General features: G+C 34.7%; 1 protein-coding gene across 5 annotated transcripts in view; it reads right to left on the reverse strand.

Annotated features, from left to right (window-relative positions):
- LOC140757921 (CUB domain-containing protein 2) overlaps window positions 1-24959 on the reverse strand; it is a 134497-nt gene that overhangs the window by 85571 nt on the left and 23967 nt on the right. For 3 of the 5 annotated variants that reach the window (XM_073093820.1, XM_073093818.1, XM_073093822.1), the window contains exons 2-3: window positions 18364-18419; window positions 17068-17156 (exon numbers count right to left, since the gene is read on the reverse strand). In XM_073093820.1, coding sequence (XP_072949921.1) covers window positions 17068-17156; window positions 18364-18398 — 124 coding nt within the window. In that variant the 5' untranslated portion in view covers window positions 18399-18419. Of the gene's footprint in view, window positions 1-17067; window positions 17164-18363; window positions 18420-24959 lie in introns of all 5 variants that reach the window. The other 2 variants (XM_073093821.1, XM_073093819.1) reach the window with 1 other exon arrangement.

Genomic DNA, 24959 nt, shown 5'->3' on the forward strand with positions numbered 1-24959 from the left:
AGCGCTTGACATTGCTGTTATTAGGCAGAAATAGGTATGGCTGTGGTGCCGCCGGAGTCGAACCACAGAGGATTCTACCACCTTCAACCTATTCAAATCATCAGGTATTATAAGTCTAAGAGTGAAGATTGGGCGCCATTTAACAATATTTTCCATAGTCACTGTTCCGGGCTGTGTGTGTTACCAACACATGTGTACATAACCAGACTTTTAAAATAAATAACTTAGCAGGAAAACACTGCATATCCTGAATGCAAAACGCTACCAAGGAAACTCGATCAGGAGCATGTTGGATGATCGCTAGTTCCTCCACTAGACTATCAGGCTCATCAATGACCAATATGCATTGTTGTAATGCTACAAGCCACTTGTTGTAGTACAACGTAGGTAGGTTGCACATGTATATAGAGGGACACAGCCAATTCCAAATATCACTTATTCACATACCCTTTTATTTTACCCGCCGGAGCGACTCCAATCATATGTCATCAGAAATATTCACCCCATTCGCATTGAAGTATTTAATAAACAATTCATATAACTATATATTTCACGAAATATATTTCACGTATTATTTTAGGCTTATGTTTTAAACATTACGTTCTTATTCTTACAGAGAATATTCCTGATTTTAACAACTCCAGGTTACTACTAGTACCAAGAACATAAATTAATTCATAGATGCCTGCCTGGCCGAGGATCGAATCTGAAACTTCGAGACTAACACGACTGTTACAAGTAAACATTTTACAACTTCTTATTCTTATTAGTAGTTTTGAATAGGATGAAACATGAAATACTAGACTTGTTAGATAATCTATACTACCCGTCCATTAGTTATCTACATCGATAATACCGCACTGAGCAAACTTCGTGCAGTAACTAGAAAAGTAATTCCCGAGGAAACATAGACAATCACGATCCATCTTGCCTCCGACACGAGAGGGATCCACAAGAAACGTTGAATATGGATCGTAATAATTTCAGCTCAAATGGAGCTACGGCGACCAGGACTTGCATATATTTCAGGACACTTAATTTATCCAAATGATAGGAATTTGTCTGATAAAAGGATCAACAAAAACGATCAGTCGAAATAGGCAAGTGATAAAAGATCGAGCTAAATTTCCTAAATACTAAGTTAGGTACGACTTTCCGCAAGACATCAAGAGATGGTGCTCCTGAATCACGGTCTCCAAGTTTTCTCAACATCTTGCATATATAAAAACTCCGAATTGAGACTATCTGAGCACGACGAGATCACATAGCTCGGCAGAAGACCTTCCTTGGCCGGTCTTGAATATGTAATAGGAAATGAGAGATTTGATCAGAGATCCGGATAGTTGACTAACTATCCGGATCTCTGATCGGTTAAGTGACTACTTAACCTAAAATTTTATCTTCTTAATTAGGAACATAGTATGTTCCTGAGAACTAAGTAGGAATAGGTAGGTAAGTAACGACCACAGTTACGATTCCTGTCCAAGTGGTCGATACAGATGCTCAGAGGCAATGATAACATCAATTGCATGATCTTATTTGTTTTATTTTATATTGTAATTATAATTGTAACGAACGACAAATTGTAAAACTTTTATGATGCTATTGACAATGTGTCTTTCTGAGAATAAATTTATTAAACCTAAACCTAAGTAGATTGCATGTCACTTTGCTGCCTCCATTATATAAATATGTGTAGATACACTTATCCCATTATTTTATCAGAATCTAAAACAAAAACATGTTTTTTATCCTGAATTTTCGTACCATCATCATGGTCATACTACTCACCGCTAACTAAAGTAAGCTTAATGTAAAATTTCTATAGATTACATAGACTAAGCGCTGGCAAAATCTTAATTAATTCTTACGCTAATTGCTATGACTGTTAAGATTTCAAGACAAGCATTTGATTCCCTTGAAATTATAATTCGTCCGAACCAATTATTTTCTAAGTTACACAACGTCATCATTAATGCCTTTTACCTACTGTTCCAATGTTGGGTTAAAAAAGATAGCATTTTTACTCGTATATTAAAGAAATAGTGCTACTATTTTATTGAACCGCCTTCAATTTATTTCTGCACATCCTCTAGGTTGACTGGGAGAAAATGTTATTTAGCATTAAGTCCGCCTTTTGCACCACAACTTGGAGGTGATAGAACCCTTTGTGGTTCAACTCCGGCGGCACCACCGCCACACCTATTTCTACCTAATAACAGCAGTGTTAGGCGCTGCTGTGTTCCGGTTTGAAGAGTGTGGTAGGGGAGACAGACTTTTCCGAGGCGTACCAGCTTAATCCTCACGGGTAGCGGCGCATCTGTGGCCGACCTCAGGTAGGAATATCTAATCCTATCTGGGGTTGATTACAGATGTCCATGGGCGGCAGCAGCCACTTACCATTAGGTGGACTTCATGCTCGTCTGCTACCCTTATATTATAAAAAAAAGTGTCTCTCTTACCAAACCCTGCAACCGTCTGGATTCCTACGTTTTTAAAAAGAAATCATTTAGGCCATATTCTACCACGCTAGTGAAGAGGCTTGGTAAACTGCTTTTCATAATAATCAAGTAGTCAATAAACACGGAGTCCACCTGATGGTAAGTAGCCCCTGCTCCCCACAAACATATATAATTATAATCAATCCCATAACAAGGGTTCTATGAAATCAATTACAAAAATTACCCGTAATGAGGTCAACTTTTGTGATTATCTTTTTAGGACGAATAAATAAATATACGGAAGATTGAGTTTTTAGCATTAGATTAATAAGTAGCAGTGATAGCCTAGTGGTTAGGAAACTCGATCGAGGGGTCCGAGGTTCAAATCCCAGGCACACACCTCTGATTTTTCAAAGTTATGTGTGTATTAGAAAGTAATTATCACTTGCTTAAACGGTGAAGGAAAACATCGTGAGGAAACCTGCGTACCTGAGATTTATCAAACAAAATCTCAAAGGTATGTGAAGTCTACCAATACGCACTTGGCCAGCGCGGTGGACTATGGCCTAATCCTTCTCATTCTGAGAGGAGACCCGTGCGCAGCAGTGCGACAGTAATGGGTTGTTGATGAAGTACTTGTTTAGACCGCCACCGATGAAGTACTTGTGTAGGCCTTAGCGTATACGAGTATAACCAATACTATTATAAACCATTGTCTTAATAAAACATATTTAATGTGTGAATTTGACCTCAATCGGTCAAGCTCAGAAATAACACTCACTAACAACATACCAAGGATTATACATACAATGAATATTCCACAAAGTTACATTTCCCTCACGTACTAGCTAACGTCTTTTACTTTTGTTAGAGATATTCTAAAAGAAAAAGAACTAAGATAATAAAGAAGTTCTCTGGGTTATGATATACATTTTATCTAGCTGCAATTGTGAGAATCGTGAGATTTGTGGCAAAGTCGTGCCGCGGACATGACGACAAAGCCACAAGAACAGGCTTGTGGGACATTTAATCTGAGTTTCTTTGTGATATCACTATATCAGGAATAATATAACTGAGAAAGTTACGACTCAAAGTATTGTGGGATGGTCTGGTATTGCTTCCACAGTCATAGGATGAAAATTAATTATTTTACTTGCAATACAATCGATCACTGTTGATCCGTATGGCATATCGATCATAATACCTGTCTGAGACGTGGAGGGTTCTGGGTTCAAACCGAGATCAGGTATTAAAATTATAAATTTAAATAGATACAAATATTTATGTTTCGCTTAATAGAGTTATAATTATTTATATATGAATGATTTTATATATGAAATGTATATATGAAAATGCCTATATTAGAAAATGTTTATTAGCAAAGAAAGTAAAATTAATTGTTGAAATAATTTTAACTATTAAATGAAATTAGGAAAAGGTACTGTATATCCTCAAATAATGTAAATAAAGCATTGAAATATACGTGAAACATGTTCTCAAAATTTACTACGTAAAAAGTTCTTTACAGCACAAAATTTGCGCAACAAAACCTCCGAACTTCCCTAAAATATGCTTATGAGCGCAGTTACCGTGGTGCAGTTACAATTTTTAATGAAAATAGCATTTTACAGAAAATGTACACTGTAGTGTGCGACGAAAGTGAAACAATTTTAACTTTTTACTCGCTGTTTTGAATATTGTTTTTGATATTTTCTGAATTCGTGGTTATATAAAAACTTGAAATAGTGATGTGAGATGTTCAATCAAGATTTCTCCTCTTCCCTTCATTTAGGTAAAGGTCGACGTGACCAGAATTACAAAACGAAATTACACAAATTACAATTTTATACCGTTTTTATATAACAGAAATAAGTGTTGCTGCCGTAGTTCAACAAAGAATAATTAAATAGTTTCTTTAAAGCTTTTGGAGTGACCACCACTCCATATGAATTAAAGCCTCAAACATATTAAAATGTTTTAAAATATTCTCAACTTAACTTAAATTTTGTTTATTAAGTCACTTATTACTTTTGTAGTTTATAAAAAAAAACTGTTAAAGGTCATTTTCGCAATTATTTTAGTACTTATATATTTTATTTATAATGTTTAGTGTGTAAGGTCAATATATGAGTAAGATGTGAGTAACACATATAACATATGAGTAAGATGCAATAAATCTAATACATATATGATGTGATTTTTGATAACGTATACTCGTAGATTAGCATATAACATATCAAACGCATTAACGCAAGAAAACGCTACATTTGTCGATATCTTAAGGATGTCGAATAATGTAGCAAACATTATGAATGGCAATACCTAGGACCTTGACATACCTTCGACAAATACATAAAGACGAATATTTATGGTTTCAGATTGAACAGAAAATATTCCTATTTTTTTTTATGTGTAGGCGTCCAAAATTTTGTGATTTTTAAAGTTGATTGACTTAACGCTTATTTCATCAAAATACGTATTTCAATTTATAAAATACAAATTCCTATTTCGTGTAGAGATGTTTGAAACCTTCGTGGTTACTTAATCCCTATTTAAGACAAGTGCCAAGTTCTGCCTTGTTCTAAAGTTCACTTCTTTCAGGTATTCAATAAATATATTGAGCTATTTTAACGCTCAATGAGCAATTGTAAAATAATTTATACAGTAAACATTTTAAAAACAAATAAAACTGCACATGAGTTCTAAAAATATATAGGTATGTTCATTCGTAATATCGTAGCTCCTTTTCGTAGCTGTCTACGTCAAGAGCTACGGCGTAGATGGCAAAAAACTTGCCATGTATTCTGCCCGAAGCACTTTACGCTATGTATATCAAAGGCTATGTAAAACGTCCATTGAATTGTCTTGTCTGTCAGTTTAAGCATCAAAATTTTATGGGAAAATATAATATTCTATAACACGTATCATAATATGGATTTGCTCACAATTTGGAGTAACAAGAAAATTATGCTATCGATTAACGTAAAAGTTCAATTTAAATTATGAATAAATAACAGTTGGATTGGAAATAGGTTTTTAATCATAACCAAAACGCTAAAGTAGTTAAGAAACCGAACGAGTAACGCCATCTACCGAATATGACGAGCAACTAACGTCGCCTATTAACGAAACCATACTCATCATAACCCAACACCAAATAAATAACAAAATGTTACGGAAAACAAAAGCCAGTGTATTTAGATGTAAGCCAAGCCACACCCGGTTCTGTAACGCACCTCTGAATTATGGATACCTTAACGCAAGCCATTCCGGCAGCGTTTATTCATCCTCCCACAAAAATCATACATTACTAAGCACACGGCGTAACCTTGTTGCTCATTTATACATGTCGTCAAAATAAATTGGCGGCAAAATAACACGGCTTTGTCATAAGCAACATCTCTATTCAAGACGAATATTCCCCGTACTATAGTAACAGTCGTAGTGTATCATAGTGTAGCGAATGTGTATATAATATGTGTGTGTGTATGTGTGTGTGTGTTTGTGTGTGTGCGTGTGTGTGTGTGTGGGTAGTATACAGCTAAAATCGTGAACTTGGTCGAACTTATCTATAGTGGCGGATACTTGAAACATGGGGTGTAGCCAAAAATATTGCTTCATTAAAACTAAACAGCTTACATTTTCTTTCTAAGATTTAAAGAGGCAGTCATAGACGTAACAAACAAAAACTATAGTTGCTCTGTATATGAAGCTCCATGCACATAAATACATTTAAAGTTCATGTTTATACTATAAGAATAAAAATAACCTCTCGGCACGTGACATCTGTTATCAAATCTATAAACAAATTTTATATAAACAACGAAGTGTAGCTTAAAATAACCTTCGTTACACAGCGCAGCATCACTACAAGTGCAGTTGGTGGAAAAATAGCTTTAACATCACAATTTTTCCATGCCGCTCGAATCAAAGGAAGTTTACCTTATAACTTTTCATTGTTTAATATCCGAGTTATTTTTACTCTTACGTCTAACTTAGACGTATTTTTATCGCAAGGCAAATAATCTTATATACAAAATTCTCGTGCCACAATGTTAGTTACCGTACTTCTCCGAAACGGCTTTACCGATTTTCACCAAATTTTATATGTATATTCAGTAAGTCTGAGAATCGGCTACTATCTATTTTTCATACCACTAAGTGATAAGGGTTGTTCACCTTTAACATTTTTTTTATTTATATGGTAACACTACGTTTGCCAGGTCAGCTAGTAATTAATAAAATCGTTGTCAAGCAAAGACTTTCAACTAAATTATAGCAATAAACAGGTCATGGAGAGCAAAACTATCATCCACGGCTTATTACCAATTAGTAGTAAGTCGATCTGTCATATATTTAAACTGTAAATCAACCCGAAATAGTGATAGTTTGAAGTGCAAAGAAAGTTTTTGTATGAAAATCTTGACAATGCCCACTTCATAGACTTTACAATTAAATATCTTCGCTCCCAAACTCTCAAATAAATAGCATTGTTGCGTAAACCGTTGTGAAAGTAACCATTTTCTGTGACCCTTGCGCTTCTTACCCCCGTAAAATATTTAATTCACCCCACTTTTTGGTATTGATTTAGAATGTCGGTATTGTTTTCATTTTGTCGCGTTTGAGAAAATGTTTGTCAAACATTGCCAAAATGTAGGTACATATTACTTTACACTTTTGTACTTTGTTTTATAAAATGTTAATGACAATTATATAAAGAAACAAAATTAAAATGTCCTTATTTAGTATTAATATAACCATTTCGGTATCATATTTATTTCTTTACACTGCATTTAGCAATATATTCAAACTCATTCTAATATATTTTGCCCGTCTTTATTTATCTTTTAAAATCCATTTTGCAACGAGTTCACATTACATAAATAAATGTTATTGGGAGTTTGTACCCTTACCATGAGTTTTCAAAACATCCCACAATTTTACGTTACGTTTACTCAATCCATTATTCTGTTCCGTTTGCTTCAGTAGACTGAGTAAACGTAACAATAAGTGTAAAAGATTTTTTGTCTGCCTCACATGTTCACAAAAAAGAGAGACAAAACATTAAGCGCCATTTTGTCAAATTAGACATTTAATGTTACGTTACTGACATTATAGTTCTGATACAATCCACTAGGGGCGCTGATTGGAATTTGTATGGGCAAATATGTAAACAAATACCAAAACAATCATATTTGTCAAAACGTAACAACTCATGGTAAGGGTACTGTTTCGCTACATAATCTATGGTTTCATACATGAAACTAAATCACCTGCATGACCTTTAATTGCCTATCATGTATACTCAGAGTAAACACGTTTAACACGACACACCGCAGCTAATATTTGATGTGAAAACAGATTAGTCGAAACAGGAAACTAAATATATCTAAAGAGAGCATTAACGAACATTCTATTACATGATTTATTTTATACGATTATACATGCACCTGCAAATATTATTTTGACGACCCGCGTGGCGGAGCGATCACCATACCGGACTGACGCTCAACATTTAACGTACATTCTAGTACATGATTTATACGATTATACATGCACCTACAAATATTATTTTGACGACCCGCGTGGCGGAGCGGTCACCATACCGGACTGACGCTCAAAGGGTCCCGGGTTTAATCCCCGGCCAGACAGAATTCTGAATGATGAATTTAGATTTCTGTTTCTGGGTCTGGGTATTTGTCTATGTGTGTGTCCATAGCACCCACGACACAGGGAATCCTAGTGTGGGGCTGTGAGTGTAGAAAGCGTTCATTATTTATTATTGTTTTTATTATTATTTTTTGCAGAATATAATGCATGTACATTTACTTTTTCCTTTATTGTCGAAAATATAGTTAATTTGCAACAAGCACATTACTTCGAAAGGTACTCAGGATCAAATGCTCAGTATACCGCCTATGTATTTCCGTGGATATGTAGCAAGACATCCATATCGAAAGTTAAATATTTTCGAAATTCCATCAATATTTACATATCAAAAACACTAGAATATTGACATCGAAAAACACTACATCAAACTTTACCGGCTCATTAATACAATGTATTAATGAAAAAAACCAGATGATGGTGAGATTTCTTGTAGTTATTGATCTACTGCGGTCACGAAGCCTCACGTTGACTGTACGTGTTACTGAAGACGTGACGACACAATACACATCTTTCTAGATAAGATATTTTCCGCAGCAGTGGACCTATTTATACAAAGGACTCATGAATCAAACCTTAAACACCTTATCGTCACCAATCTATCACTTCTACATAGTTCACCACCGGGCTATCACTGCTTATTTCCAATAAATCGTATCAAACACGTCTCCACTAAGTTACGAGCGCTTCCTGAAGTGTACTATTATTAGCTATCGGCTGTTATTGCAGAGTTCCATGGCAGTTATCGTGTTATTTCAGAGTTATAGCGTTTCTATTATCGCCGGGACCTACGGCGATTGGCTCGCTGTTATTTGTTATTGGCTTATTTTTCTAGCTGGGTTTCTATTTCGTTCAGTATGACCGTCAACAGAGTGAAAGTAATACGCTACAGTTCGGAGGAAAGTGTGAAGTATAAATATTTGTTAAATGTTAAAACAAGTTGACTTATATCAGGCGATCATCTTAGTACTACATAGGGAAAAAGTAGATGAGGATGATGAAATGAGTTGAATAAGTGGACCAGGTAGCACTCCTATTGTGCATGGAGCTGTACCCTTACCATGAGTTTTTACGTTTTGACAAATATGACTGTTTTGGTATTTGTTTACGTATTTGCTCATACAAATTCCAATCAGCGCCCCTAGCGGATTATGTCAGTAACGTAACATTAAATGTCTAAATTGACAAAATGGCGCTTTATGTTTTGTCTCTCTTTTTGCGAACTTGTGAGGCAGACATAAAGACTTAGGCACTTACTTATTGTTACGTTTACTCAGTCTTCTGAAGCAAACGGAACAGAATAATGGATTGAGTAAACGTAACGTAAAATTGTGGGATGTTTTGAAATCTCATGGTAAGGATACAGTATGACCGTCAACAGAGTGAAAGTAATACACTACAGTTCGGAGGAAAGTGTGAAGTATAAATATTTGTTCAATGTTAAAACAAGTTGACTTATATCAGGCGATCATCTTAGTACTACATAGGGAAAAAGTAGATGAGGATGATGAAATGAGTTGAATAAGTGGACCAGGTAGCACTCCTATTGTGCATGGAGCTGTACCCTTACCATGAGTTTTTACGTTTTGACAAATATGACTGTTTTGGTATTTGTTTACGTACATGCCCATACAAATTCCAATCAGCGCCCCTAGCGGATTATATCAGAACTACAGTGTCAGTAACGTAACATTAAATGTCTAAATTGACAAAATAGCGCTTTATGTTTTGTCTCTCTTTTTTGCGAACATGTGAGGCAAACAAAAAGACTTGAGCACTTACTTATTGTTACGCTTACTCAGTCTACTGAAGCAAACGGCACAGAATAATGGATTGAATAAACGTAACGTAAAATTGTGGGATGTTTTGAAAACTCATGGTAAGGGTATAGGTAGTACTCCTATTGTGCCTGGAGGTGGTTACAAACATCCGTGGGCGGCAGTGATCACTTACCATCAGTAATGCATGCATAAATGATCAGTAATATATGATCAATTCCCAATATTACAAAGTTGTTTTTTTTTTCTTTGTTCATACGCCAAACTGGTATTATATTTGCTAATATTTATTTTCCAACATACGGAATATGAACGTTTACCTGTGGCAAGTATTCCAGTTTTGGTTTAAGATATTCTTTTCCTCTAATCCTGTATAGATCACGTACTGCACGCCACGTGTACCCCACACTTAATGAGAAAATGGCTAACGTTAACGGATGAACCACGGTTGAAAACTTAAACGAAAGAGGGCAGCACCTTCGATGCGAATGCGAAGTCTTATGGGCGGAAATCTTAAGGAAAGTCGTGGAAAATCGGCCGCAAATTTGTGTCAACGCTGGTGGAAGACACTTGACAGATATCATATTTTCAAATAGGCAAAATAAAAGTCTTGGTCCTGGTAAAGGTCCTGGTAAATACTCTATTACTCAAAATCACTTTTTTTTAATCAGTAAGTACAAAAGTTATTCAAAAACAAAATAGGGTAATTAATTTTTCGCCACCCTATATTATTGTTAAAATCTATGGGCAAGAATGTACGGAAAAAGGTGCCCTTTTGTACTTGTAATAATTATATTTCATTATAAAGAATAATTTGATAAAATAATCAAAACATTTGGAATTAAAAATATAAGTAATATAATACAATACAAACGACCTTAAAACCACCTCAAAACACAAAAACATCTGATATTCAAAACCTAAATACAGTACACAAAATGATCTACATATTTCTACTAATATCTAGTTCCTCGGAATGCATCCTTCAGCTTAAGTAAATATGAATTTTAAATAAGTCACTCGACTCCAGGTAACAGAATTTCGCAAGTCGAGAGTAAATATTTGTGTGCATCGGAAATTCACAGAGCGAGATACTCATCTACACTTCCAGATGCTTTCCTGCAAGCGCACAAATCTATTTCTTTTAAACTGCACATAAAAATAGATATACATATAGATATTTTTACCAGGCTGCAAAGAATGTCTTTCGTAGCGTAAGCGTATGTATGTATGTATGTATATCTCTTATTCTTAAACCACATTAAATTCAATGTGCCGTCGCGTATACCACGACACCCTACACCCTTGCTTGCCCACACTATATACAGAACTAATTTAGGACACCACTCCATTTTTCCTCGGTTATGCAGACTTCTGAAGGAATTTTTAACTAAAGATTTTACTATCGACCTTTTTCATGATGGACTTGAAGCCTTTAAAAGAAAAATATATAGAGTCTTGCACCCCATTCCCATCCATCCAAATCTAAAAGCTGTGTAATACCTGTTCTGCTTTTTTTTTTAAAAACTTTAGGCAACCTTATAATTTCCAATTTGTAATGTACTTTTTGTCATGTTATTAGTTGTGTACATCTATGTGTGTTTATGTACTATTATATGCTAGCTGTCTTTATTTCTAATTGAAATTCCATGTTATTATTTTTTGGCCTGTGTTATCTATAAGTTTTGTTGCATGTAATTTTGTTAGTGAAGCAATAAATAAATAAATTCTTTAGTATGCCTGACAGCCTAAACAGTTTGATAGATTTTATCATATGATTTGATAGAACCCTTACCTATTTCTGCCTATTAACAGTAGTGTTAAGCTGCTGTGTTCTGATTTGAAGGGTGTGGTAAGAGAGACATACTTTTCCGAGGCATTCCAGCTTAGTCCTCAAGGGTAGCGGAGCACCTGTGGTCGACTTCAGGTATTAGATTACTGAATCAACCCCAGATAAGATTAGATATTGCTTTCTAAGGATGATAGGATTAGACATTTGTATGTCCATGTGCAGCAGTAGCGGCTTACCATCAGGTGGACTGCATGCTCTTCAGCTACTATTATATGAAAAAAAGGGATGTGTTTGGGTTGTCTATATAATGATAGTAAGTGGACAAAATTCTTCCTTATCATATAAGTATGAATAGCTGGTTTTAAATTGAAGTAAAGTGGTAAAGATATACAGTTACGCGTGTCTTGCCTGAGTCCCCAGGGGCCGCATTTGTGACCGACCTCAGATAGAACCCCAATCTTATTTAAGCGTGATTACATTTTCATGGTTTGCAATAACCCTTTACCATCAAATGGACTGCGTGCTCGTTTACTACATAAATATCATAAAAAAATGATACGTCTCTTTATACCGTGAAAAGGCCACTAAATATTTAAAATGATCGTATAATTTATGAGGCATTTAAATATGTATGCTAAAGTACCACCAACAAGCACGTGTAACACATATCTGCATTTGCAAATACCCGAATCGCTGTAACATTCATATAAAGACGCATAGCTTATATGTATTTATTGCTCCACGACGGCCATAAACGCCAAAAAGATGAAAACAACGTGTCTCCAACAAACAGTAACCGTAAAACACCATTACAGAAAATTTTCATCCCTTACAGCGGCATCTTACTCAAATTTATAATCCGAACCCTTATTGATCGCCTTGCCATACAGTGCGAGGAGTACGGCCGAGTTTCCGCGTACGAGAGAGCGAGATGGGTAGAGACCCCGAAGGATACGGGTCCCAAAGAGGATATCTATAGCTTATTTGAGCGTAGTTCGGTCCCGAACCCCAGGGGTTAAGTAGCGACATATGTAACCGATTTCGGTTACTGCGATTTTATTTATTAGAATGTTTCGGTACCTTTCAGCCGCATGTAATTTAACTTCGTCGCCGCGAATACAATGATCACGCCATTTTATGAGCCGTGTCAATATTTACTCTCTACTTTTTACCATCTTTTTAAGTGTTAACGTTTTATGAGGTATTCGTAATGAAAATGGCAATCGCATGAATTACATGTAAGACTATCAACTTAGTTCTAGGAAATAGTAAAGGGCTTCAGGTAAATCCCCTGTTTTATCGCAGAGTTCCATCTTCGACCCCGCCCGACAGACATCAACATGAATTTAGATTTAACTCTATAACTATATCTGTTTTGTTGTGTTTTATTTAAAAGAATATTGCATCACTTCTAAGAAGAAATGTACAAAAGGGCAAACATAATGCCTGATGGCATTTTCTACCAGTCAACCCTGGGTGGATGAGGAGAATTTTCAGCAGGTGTTATGCTAAAGTAACAAAGAGCGATAGACAATAATAGAAACAGCAGATATATCAATATAATATGTTTTAATTGATGAATAAATAAATTCTTATTTAATGTTTAGGCAGCAATGTATTTGATGCTATTGACGTAAGATTCTTTTACAATTTATACGTAGGAAGGTGAACAATATTGTTTTGACACGAAATTCTTACGTAGGCTTCATTAGATTATAACCGTGGGAGTATTATCTAAGATGCCTCTTCATAGTTAATAACTCGTAACATTATGAAGAAACAAACAAGTATTACTTACAATATAATTCTTTTATTTTTTTTATTTACACAACATTTTATAGCAACTGTCGGAAATATCACCGAAATAAGAACGTGATCTTCAATGAATAGCACTTTAATTAGAATGAGCTAAGTACAAATACCAACTCGAGAAAAACGCATTTGGAGCAGGGATTCTGTCTACAATACAGTTAACGGTTTAACACAATTCCTGTTCAATCCGTAATTGAAATTCTTACAGTTAATTACACGAGTGTTGCATTGGATAATTCAGCACTTTTAATTTTTTTTTTATTATCTTCTTATATATAAAATTCTCGTGTCACAATGTTAGTAACCGTACTCCTCCAAAACGGCTTTACCGACTGTCACCAAATTTTATATGCATATTCAGTAGGTCTGAGAATCGGTTACTATCTATTTTTCATACCCCTAAGTGATATGGGTTGTTCACCCTTAACATTTTTTTATTTATATGGCAACACAACGTTTGCTGGGTCAGCTAGTATCATTATAATTACAAGGCTGACTATCCATGGGCCACTATCTTTTCAGCAATTAAATACTCGTAGCTTTCAAAAGGCAAACAGACTGTCAAAAGTTGTTCGGTGACTATTTATGCATTACACAGACGTTTTTAACTATTAATAGATTTTTCGAAAAAAAATCAGACATGTTTTGCTCATCATCCGACGTCCGAGCGGCAATGGCTTAAGCAACTAATCAGTAGCTTAGTTACAAAATGGTAGTCTACACAACTATCGCTCAAGCTATAGTACCCAATGGGCAGTCAAGCTACGCTACGAATTAAACGCTCGTATTATATGCATGTACGTGTCTGACAGAATCGTCCGCTAATATTCCAAGTTCATATCGCAAACCGAACTAACTAATGTCGGAAGCTCGCTGCGGGTACAACCGAGCGAACTTGGACCGCTTCAAGCTTTTCCGGTCCTACCTGCACTATTGAAGTTAGCGCTTGTGGCCTTGTTTATATGTAGAACAAGCATTTCAGAAGTGACAGATAATTTTGGTATATTAGTATAAGACCTGGAGCTAGGGATGTAGACAAAGACCTCATTCTTAATTTCGGTATTTCCCAAACAGCAATTGACCCCAGAACTCAAAACAGAGCTCTATTAGGTAGTTCAAAAGAAATAAGAAATTATAATTACTTTCTATAACGACGAAAACACACACGAAACCCACACGTTTTTTTTTTTTTTTAATAACATAAGAGTAGCAGACGAGCATGCAGTCCACCTGATGGTAAGTGGCTACTGCCGCCCATGGACATCTGTAATCAACCCCAGATAGGATTAGATATTCCTACCTGAGGTCGGCCACAGATGCGCCGCTACCCTTGAGGACTAAGCTGGAACGCCTCGAAAAAGTCTGTCTCCCTTACCACACCCTTCAAACCGGAACACAGCAGCGCTTAACACTGCTGTTATTAGGTAGAAATAGGTGTGGCGGTGGTGCCGCCGGAGTCGAACCACAAAGGGTTCTACCACCTTAAAGTTACGTCTTAAAAATTAAAAAAAAAACTTAGTGATGTATGCAGTTTACCAATTTGCATTTGTTCAGCGCGGTGGACTAAAGATAAAATGCACTAAACACTGCATTGCCTACGACACTTTTTAATCTATTCAATTGTATGGTTATAACACTAAGTAGTAAAATGTATTCATACGAAACAATATCGTAGTATCTACTTAGGAAAAACCCCTAGAACATAGATGGCGATAACGCCTCGATCAAGCCATTCATACCACCCTAAACTGGTCGTTTAGATATTCTCGACGTTTATCTTACTAGCTACACGTGTTCAGTTTGCGAGTAAAAACTGTGATATCAATGACATAACTTTATTACCTACTTAGGTATTTACGTATTTAACTAGTAATAATGAGTCATTTCAGTGTTAATATGTAACAGGTACTCTCGGTACGCGGTATTTAATTTCTTTTTGCCGATATTTCTAACCAGTTGCATGAATCGTGGTCACGACGAAATATCGCCAAAACTAAATTAAAAAACGCGTATCGTGAGTACCCCTTATGTATTAAAATGTGTCAATTCCGCGATAATATTAATCTAAAATCGTATACTAATATATGTACTCACTGTAAATGACTCATTTCAGTGTAATTACCTAAGTATGACGTATAGATTTGTTTGATAAGTAAATAAATTACTCTTCATGACTTTCTATAATATATATAAGCGAAATTCATAATTACGACTATTTAATCTGAAGTACCATTTTGGATTTCATAAGCGGTGTTAATTAATATTAAAACAGAATTAATCGTAAAATCATAAGTATGTAAATACAAACGATCGGTCGATTTTAAGCGTCAGTCTCAACTGTACCCTTACCATGAGTTTTTACGTTTTGACAAATATGACTGTTTTGGTATTTGTTTACGTATTGGCCCATACAATTTCCTAATTCTCACACAATCCGCTAGGGGCGCTGATTGGAAATTATATGGGCAAATACGTAAACAAATACCAAAACAGTTATATTTGTCAAAACCTAAAACTCATGGTAAGGGTACTGATCATTTGAACCCGTCACTAAACAGTAATCGAATGTCTAAGATTTTCAGAAATTTCTATTATATCCAGGTCAACCAACCTGTATAATATAAAACTAATAATTCATTACTTCAATACTGAAAACTCTATACTCACACTAAATGAGGTCACAGGCAAAATCTTTCATTTAAACGTAGTTAATTCGCACCTTCCAAGAATAATTTCAATACATCCCTATATAAATAGCACCACTTTACTAAAAGCACCTCTTAAAGCCCCAAAACATCTGCTTGAGTGGCTCTAAATAACTCGCTGTTGTTTGTAAGAGAAATTTTGAGGACGCTTTACATATAAATAATTAATTCAGTGGAAATACTATGTCGAAACAGTACTAGTTAGTTTATAATTAAAGTTTTAGTAGGTACAATTCGAGCGTAAAACACATAAACATGCATAGTATTCATGTAATATTTTTTTGTTATAATAATTTTTCTGACGTATATTTCTACATATTTCGGAATGTGAAATATCCTTGTTAGTTTCAGATCTATAAGACGTCATTCCTTAGCTCTCAATCCTCATTGTGTAAAGCTGTCACCATCGCCACAAAGTGGTCACTTGCCCATAGATATTCCTAAAATTCGTTGAAGAGAGTCATGCCAACAACAGCTGACTAAATCAGAACAATTTCTAAACTATATACATGTTATCATTCCTGACGAAAAAAAATATCAATATTTCTTCTAAGATGTGAAAGTGGAATTATAAAGGAAAAATCTCCTAGTGGCCGTATTTCCATCAGTTTGCATTAAATAACACCAATATATAACACGTATAATATTATAATATCTGGACTATGAATACATGTTAATATGTAACAGGTACTCACGGTACGCGGTTTTTAATTTTTGCCGATATTTCGAACCAATTGCATGAATCGTGGTCACGACGAAATATCGCCAAAACTAAATTAAAAAACGCGTATCGTGAGTACCCGATATATATTAAAACGTGTCAATTCCACGATAATATTAATCTAAAATCGTATACTAATATATGTACTCACCGCTCGTAACTTGAAGAGTAGTAGCGAAGAGGCAAAGCAGCGACAGCGACAGGCAACCGAGCGAGTTGAGCCAATGTGCCGCGGCCATACTGTGTCCTGGAATGCAATAGGACTGTTACACGGGGATTTTGTTATTCAAGTCCTATAATTATGTCGAATAAATTGCAAATGTCGAAAAATGAAAATTCACTATATGTGATCTTATTCCACATTAATATTATTTTTTATGATTAGTTTATAATGATTGACAGTTTGAAAATTATAAACCATCAAAACTAAAGCTATTTTCAATTTGAATACATGTTAAATGAATGATACCTTTTATCAAATAAATATCCAAGTTTTATTAATTCTTTTACATTATCAAAATTTATAGGAAAGCTTATAATGCAATTTTAATGTATGAAGTTAAATTGATGGCGTCATTAATTAAGTAGAATTTCAAGTTTTATAAATTGTTTTACATTGGAGTACAACATTTGCAAGAATAGCTGAAATAAATGCAGAAAGAAGTAAAAACAAAAGATGAACTACATTTAGTATGAACATACTACAACCGCCACCTAGCGGGTGGAGCAAGAACTACGACGTGGTGGCGCGAATACACCGCGAAGCTAGCGTCATCTACACAGTGAATGTTGTTTTAAGAAAGGAAGACTAGATGGCGCTAGTAAGAACATTTTTGTACAGATAGATGGCGTGCTTGTGCTTAAAGTTATAATATTTTAGCAAAGAAATCAATGCATTATTATTTTTAGTATTTTAGCTTAATCTTCATCTTAAATTTAATCTTAATATCAGATCATTATGTTTGTGACACTTATCTCCGTAACCCCTCAGAAATTTTGTGAGTATCTTAGGTTAGTTTCAGCTTGTTTGTTAGAATACTTTTGGACACAATAGATGGCGTTATTGTCAAGATCCATTCTATCGTTGCAGGACAACGTTTGCCCACTGGGGTATCATAGTGGCGATGGGACATAATGATTTGGTCATGGACACTATAGACATTTTTCTTTTTATTGTGATACCTCGTTATATGATTAGTGTAATGATAAAACTTAGTAGAAATCTATATTTCTACGACTTTTTAATTATTATGTATACATTTCAAATTATCAATGTCCATATTTATTTTATATAACATGAATCGGAACAAAGTGGTACTTAAAAATAAAAACAACAAATTACTTATAAAGAGTAGTTTGTATGTAAAATTTTATGTAGATACTTAAGATAAGATACTAAAAAAATTTCAAAACATTCAATATTTTTGAAATATAAAAATATTCTTACCATATCGTCCGCATGTGGGATCTTGCCGCGGCCATCCGCTACCCACCGCTAATCACCTGTAATTAAACAATTAACAAATATTAAACAAAAGTGTTAAATTAAAATGCACAATTACATATACATAAGTAGCTCAAAAATTACAGTAAACCAAATGTTTAGATCCACTAAATTAAGAAATTTAAAAAATTACTTCGACATTGAAATTTCTAGTTAACTGTTTGGCACAGGGAGATCTCCCGCTGGGCTAGGTGATCATGCCCGGGGAGCGGCCGCGCTCCGACAGTGTCAGTTCGGAACTTGTATATATGCAGGATATTTAGAAAACTTCGATAGCGTGATTCATAATCCTCGTGGCCCCATCTCTTGTCGAGTAGCAAGAAGTCGCCACAACTGTATTGTAATTAGTAAAAAAACAAAACATTTAAATAAGTAATTATTTTGTGGTTTGAATCTGGAAGCATCACCGCCTCTTTTCCGTCGTATATCAGAGAGATAATTGGTTGTGTTACTATTAAAGGGGTGTGCTACGGGAGAATTACCTACTAATATGGCGTTCTAACTTAAACTTTAGGGGTAGCATCTTTAGCCGACCTCATATATCACTATAATTGTATCTAGGATTGATTGGGCGGCAGTTGCCACTTACCACCAGGTAGACTGCATATATGTTTGCTATTTCACATTTATTTACATGGTGAAAATAAACTCTTTGACAAAACGTCGGCATTTTTTCTAAAGAATGTTCAATGACCCCGCATTGAAGTGCCATCGAATAATTTTGACCTTCTGATTATTTGGAAATTAATAATAATAAATACTATCAAAACTCTTTATTTAATACAAAAAGGTACTTTTTGGATTTTTTTTTATTACACGCATAATTTAAATGACTGTAAAATTAGTGTTACTTCTGTTACTGGAGGTTAGATGACAAATAATTTATTTTAGGGTTTTAAGATGTTACTTTTTGCAAAATACACGTTGAACTGGATTCATCTGCCAAACGGTTTCAAACCGATTTTGAAGGTGGTAGAACCCTTTGTCGTTCGACTCCGGTGGCACCACCGCCACACCTATTTCTGCCTAATAACAGCAGTGTTACGCGCTGCTGTGTTCCATTTTGAAGAGTATGGTAATGGAGACAGACTTTTCCGAGGCGTTCCAGCTTAGTCCTCAGGGGTAGCGGCGCATCTGTGAAAATATTGTGTCACGCGTGTGTGCACGCATGCCATTGGTTCGCCATCCCTGCCATAGTGTGTCATATTTCTGTGTATACCATGACAAATTACAACTTTCAACTGCGTCGAAATACAAAACAAAACCGACTTCTTACATTATTTCCGAAAATATCACACGGAAAAACCATGATTCGGAAATTCGTCATGAAAGCAAAAAATAAGAAAAGTCAATACTTCTTGTCTCCGTTGATTCAACTGTGCAAAGTGACTTTTCCACTTCATTGATTCGTACACGCGCCGTAGCGGCCCTACGGCGTAGACGTAGTAAACCTCTACGCTACTACGAGGCGTAGTATTCATATCTACAGAGTTTCATCACTCACATTATGACCATTTTATTTTGGTATATATTATGTCATTCAGTTATGATGTGACAAATTAATATAATTATTAACTTTATTAACAAAAACATAATTCATAGCTTTTATTTATTTATTACAAGTTTATATATTATAACTTTTTATACATAGATATCTTGTTTAACTTCACTTATGGAATGTAATAATGTAGAAGGAGGTAGAACCATCTGTGGTTTGATTCCTGCGACAACACCGCCACAACTATTTCTCCCTAATAACATTAGTGTCAAGTGCTGCTGTGTTTTGATTTGATGAGTGTGGTAAGGGAGACATACTTATGCGCGGCTTTCCAACTTAGTCCTTAAGGGTTGACTCTGTTGCCGACTTCAGTACCCTTACCATGAGTTTTTACGTTTTGACAAATATGACTGTTTCGGTATTTGTTAACGTATTTTCCCATACAATTTCCAATCAGCTCCCCTATCGGAATGTATCAGAACTATAGTGTAAGTAACGTAACATTAAATGTCTAAATTGACAAAATGGCGCTTTATGTTTTTTTTCTCTTTTTTGCGAACAAATGAGGCAGACAGAAATACTTGAGCACTTACTTATTGTTACATTTACTCAGTCTACTGAAGCAAACAGAACAGAATATTGGATTGAATAAACGTAACATAAAATTGTGGGATGTTTTGAAAATTCATGGTAATATACAGGTAGGAATCATATGAGTATCGTATGCTCACGAGCGGCAGTAGCCACATATCATGAAGCCATGTAGCCACATACTTCATTATTCTGAAAAGGTTATATTCATATTATATTCGTTCTTATGAGAAGTAAGGATACTGCTAACTTGCAAAGTCACGCACACGAAATTTTTATTTAATTAATCGCTTATTCGCAATTAACAACTCGATAATAACTTCAATATGTGACACTTTCCTAAAATGAATTTGTACATATTTTTACAAAAATAATATTTTTATAAACGGTATTTAATTCTAAACAAGCTTTCTCAAATGAAAACAGTGCCAGCATTTGCTCCAACTTACAAAATTATGCGAATACCACAAAGAAAGATAAAAAGTTTGATAAAGCCGCCGTTTCAATTCTTAAATATACTCTTAATTTTTTATTGAAATAGAAACAAACTTCGTCTCCTTTGATATGAAATAATTAAACTTTTAAAACATTTTATCATTCTCTTCTCGTCTTAAATATATTAATTGTGACTATTACCATAGATTAGTAAATATTACTCACTCCTTACAAGAAAATGTACCCAGTTTTAGGAATTGAAATGGTTGCGTAAAAAAGTTTTTCCACGTCTCCGTGCTAAAATGTCCCTAAAATATTTGAAATAATTATTTATTAATTATGTAAATTACGCAGTATTAGTTATTTATTCGTAAATTTTCTCTAACAATGTTTTTATTTGTCAAGAATTCAAAAAAAGAACTTACTATAATAAGCTGTTTGTGGCTTCATTCAATTGCAAGGCGGCGAAGTATCTTTATTAATCTATGACTATTACAAACAATGTCTAATTTTGTGTTAGTCTAATTTCGACCTCGCAAACAACACTTCCTTTTTAAAATTACGTGCAAATGAAGTAGACAATGAACATAGTCCACCGAAAAATAAGTGACTACTGTCGAGCCTGGACATCTCCAGGGTGAATTTTTCAAATAAGCTTTCAGGGCTTAATCCCAAACTATAAGGATTAGCGAAAAATGCTGAAAGGAGTTCAAAATTAACTCCTCGATTCCCGGCTAGGGAAAAGATATTTAAAAAAGTAATGATGCAGTTTTAGTTTTTATCAAAATTGGCCTCGTAACTCCTTTGGGACTTGGCCCTGAAGACCCGTTTAAATTCACCTTGTATAATTAACTCCATATAAGATTTAAGTCCTATCTGAAGTCGGTCACATATAAGTTACTACATCTGAGGCCTAAATTGAGACGCCTTTAAGACTAAATTAAATCTTCTTCGAACCAGAACACTTTAGTGGTTAACGCTGCTGTAATAAGGCATAAATAGGTGTGGTGCCGTGAAAGCTGAAACTAGATTGATTCTACCAACTTTCAATAAAATAAAACATTTTCATAATAAAAAAGTAAACATATAATAAAAGTTACCAGAGATAATGATCCTGTCATGCCGGCCATAAAGTAAATATTTCTTTTCCTGATTTGTCACGATGAAACAAAGAGCACAAAAGCTATGTATGAAACTTTTCATTTCAATGATTTGTTCCAACTGAACAAAGGTTTGAGGATGCTTATTAAAACATAACATGTACTTAATATCGACTGTGCAATGAATGAATGGAAAGGTATATTATGTCTAAATATTGAAAGTAATTATGAGATGAAGGTAGTTGTATATAACAAAATTCCTTCCCAACCTTAAAGAAAGCTACATAAAATGGCGGTACGTAACATTGTTACGTCTCTCCAGCGATGCAGTTACGTGAATAATTAAACTGATAATGCGCCGCGTCCTGCTTCTTACTCAAAATTCCATTCTACCACAACATTCTAGCCAAAATGTTTATATACGAGAGTATAACTTTATTATGAATAATGTCTAAAACATGCTTATTATTTTAGACATTATTAAGACATAGAATAATTCATTAATATCCCTACCTTCTTACAAAGTATTATTAGTGTCAAGAATTGAACACAACTTATAAAAAACACTTAATATTTTTCTTGCAGGAATGTTATAAATTCTGCACTTGAAGGTAATTTGGGTGAAAAAAAAATGGTATAGGAGTGTATATTGTCTACTCTAAAAACATCTTTTATCATACGTTTATTAACTGTACCTTATAATATACATATACCTTATACATATAATATATATAATATGCATTAAGATATACCACGCATGTAATATAGGCCAACACTTAATATTGAAAAGCACAAAAAAAAAACAATTAATAACTATAATATGATGGAAATGCGCATAAAATTGGTATATTTAAAAAAAATAACAAAAAAATACAACCGACTTCTATGTCACTACAAAGTAAAAAATTATTCAAATAAATGTTGGATTAGTACATATTTCTGAAGTCGGCGCTCTATATATTTCGTTGGATAACGATGTCAACAAACAAAACGTCGGTTGTATTTTTTTGTTAAAATTTTTTTTTCACCCTTTTTAGTGATGACTTAATAAAATTTATATTAATACAATATAAAGTTGTATAAACGTGATCATGAATTAAGGTAAGGTCTGAATTTACATTGATTGGAACCGCTCGCCCGCAGGGCGCTGCCGCGCCCTGCTCACTTAGTTTTATATTGTCTTATATGTTCCAACCTAACCTAACTAAATAGTCAATGATGAACTGGCTTTGCAATTTCATTAGAACCTACACCAAATATCTTCAAACACAACTCCATTATTCCCATCGGTTGAGGAGTTACATATTTTGTCACCGAGCCACATTATCAGACCCTTAAATAGTCAATGATGAACTGGCTTTGCAATTTCATTACAACCTACACCAAATATCTTCAAACACAACTCAATTATTCCCATCGATTAAGGAGTTACATATTTTGTCTCCGAGCCACATGAGCAGACCCTTAAATAGTGAATGATAAACTGGCTTTGCAATTTCATTAGAACCTACACCAAATATCTTCAAACACAACTCAATTATTCCCATCGGTTGAGGAGTTACATATTTTGTCTCCGAGCCACATTATCAGACCCTTAAATAGTCAATGATGAACTGGCTTTGTAGTTTCATTAGAACCTACACCAAATATTTTCAAAAACAACTCAATTATTCCCATCGGTTGAGGAGTTACATATTTTGTCTCCGAGCCACATTATCAGACCCTTAAATAGTCAATGATGAACTGGATTTGCAATTTGATTAATGAAATTAAATGAAATATATTTTATTTTGTATAGGCCAACGGCGGCACTTACAAATTGTCGGTTACAATATTTTCTTAAACTACTACCGGATCGGAACGCGACCTCTACTGAGAAGATCCGGTAAGAAACTCAGTGGGTTTGTCTTTTTTAATTTTAAAAATAATTATTCTCTTTTTCATTTTTTTCAAATGCCATTATTTTTACATATAATTAATAAAGCATTAGCTCCAGTATCTTGCTTTAAATTTGTTCAGCAAGATACCTACCTACCTAAGATTAGAACCTACAACAAATATCTTCAAACACAACTCAATTATTCCCATCGGTTGGGGAGTTACATATTTTCACTCCGAGCCACATTATCAGACCCTTAAATATTCAATGATAAACTGGGTTTGCAATTTCATTAGAACCTACACCAAATATCTTCAAACAAAACTCAATTATACCCATCGGTTGAGGAGTTACATATTTTGTTTCCAGAACCCACTCTAATCCTCATCATATTTAAATGGGACCAACTTGTAGCAATAGTCCACACACGAAATTAAAGGCATTAAAATAGGTTCATAAACGGCGAAGCTATGGCTGTTATATTTACATGGGTGGACGAGTTCCCCTTATTTTCTCCAGAACTCATTGATGGATCCTAACCATATTTAAATGGAACCAACTTCCAGCTCGTCTCTACACAACAAAAAAAGAATTATCACTAACGACGGTTAAAGACGGTTCACTAACGGCGGAGTAATTCGTGTACATACATAAAAAAAAAGATACCGGCCGAATTTATAACCACCTCCTTTTTGAAGTCGGTTAAAAATATTATTTATAATACTCATCCATACAACACCCAACATTGTAAATGTATTGCAATTATTAATCACTTCTACTATTCTCAAACACGTTAAAGATATCTCAAGCAACTGGCAACAGCCAAGCTCCTTTCGAAATTCCACACTCCCGCAGAATGCACGCGCAAATTATGTCAAAGGAGCTTGTAAATAATTCAGGCGGCCGCACCCGCTCGCTGCTATGTACATAATGTATGTAGCGCCTTAAGGAGTAACAATGAACCTTTAGGAGTCGCGAACTTCGCGTGTTAGCGTAACCAACTCACTACTGTAATGTTAATCAACTATGGCTAATC

Source organism: Epargyreus clarus, unplaced genomic scaffold (assembly GCF_041222505.1).
Source record: "Epargyreus clarus isolate Ecla_fem2 unplaced genomic scaffold, WU_Ecla_fem_2.2 ptg000005l, whole genome shotgun sequence".
Taxonomy (NCBI): Eukaryota; Metazoa; Arthropoda; class Insecta; order Lepidoptera; family Hesperiidae; genus Epargyreus; species Epargyreus clarus.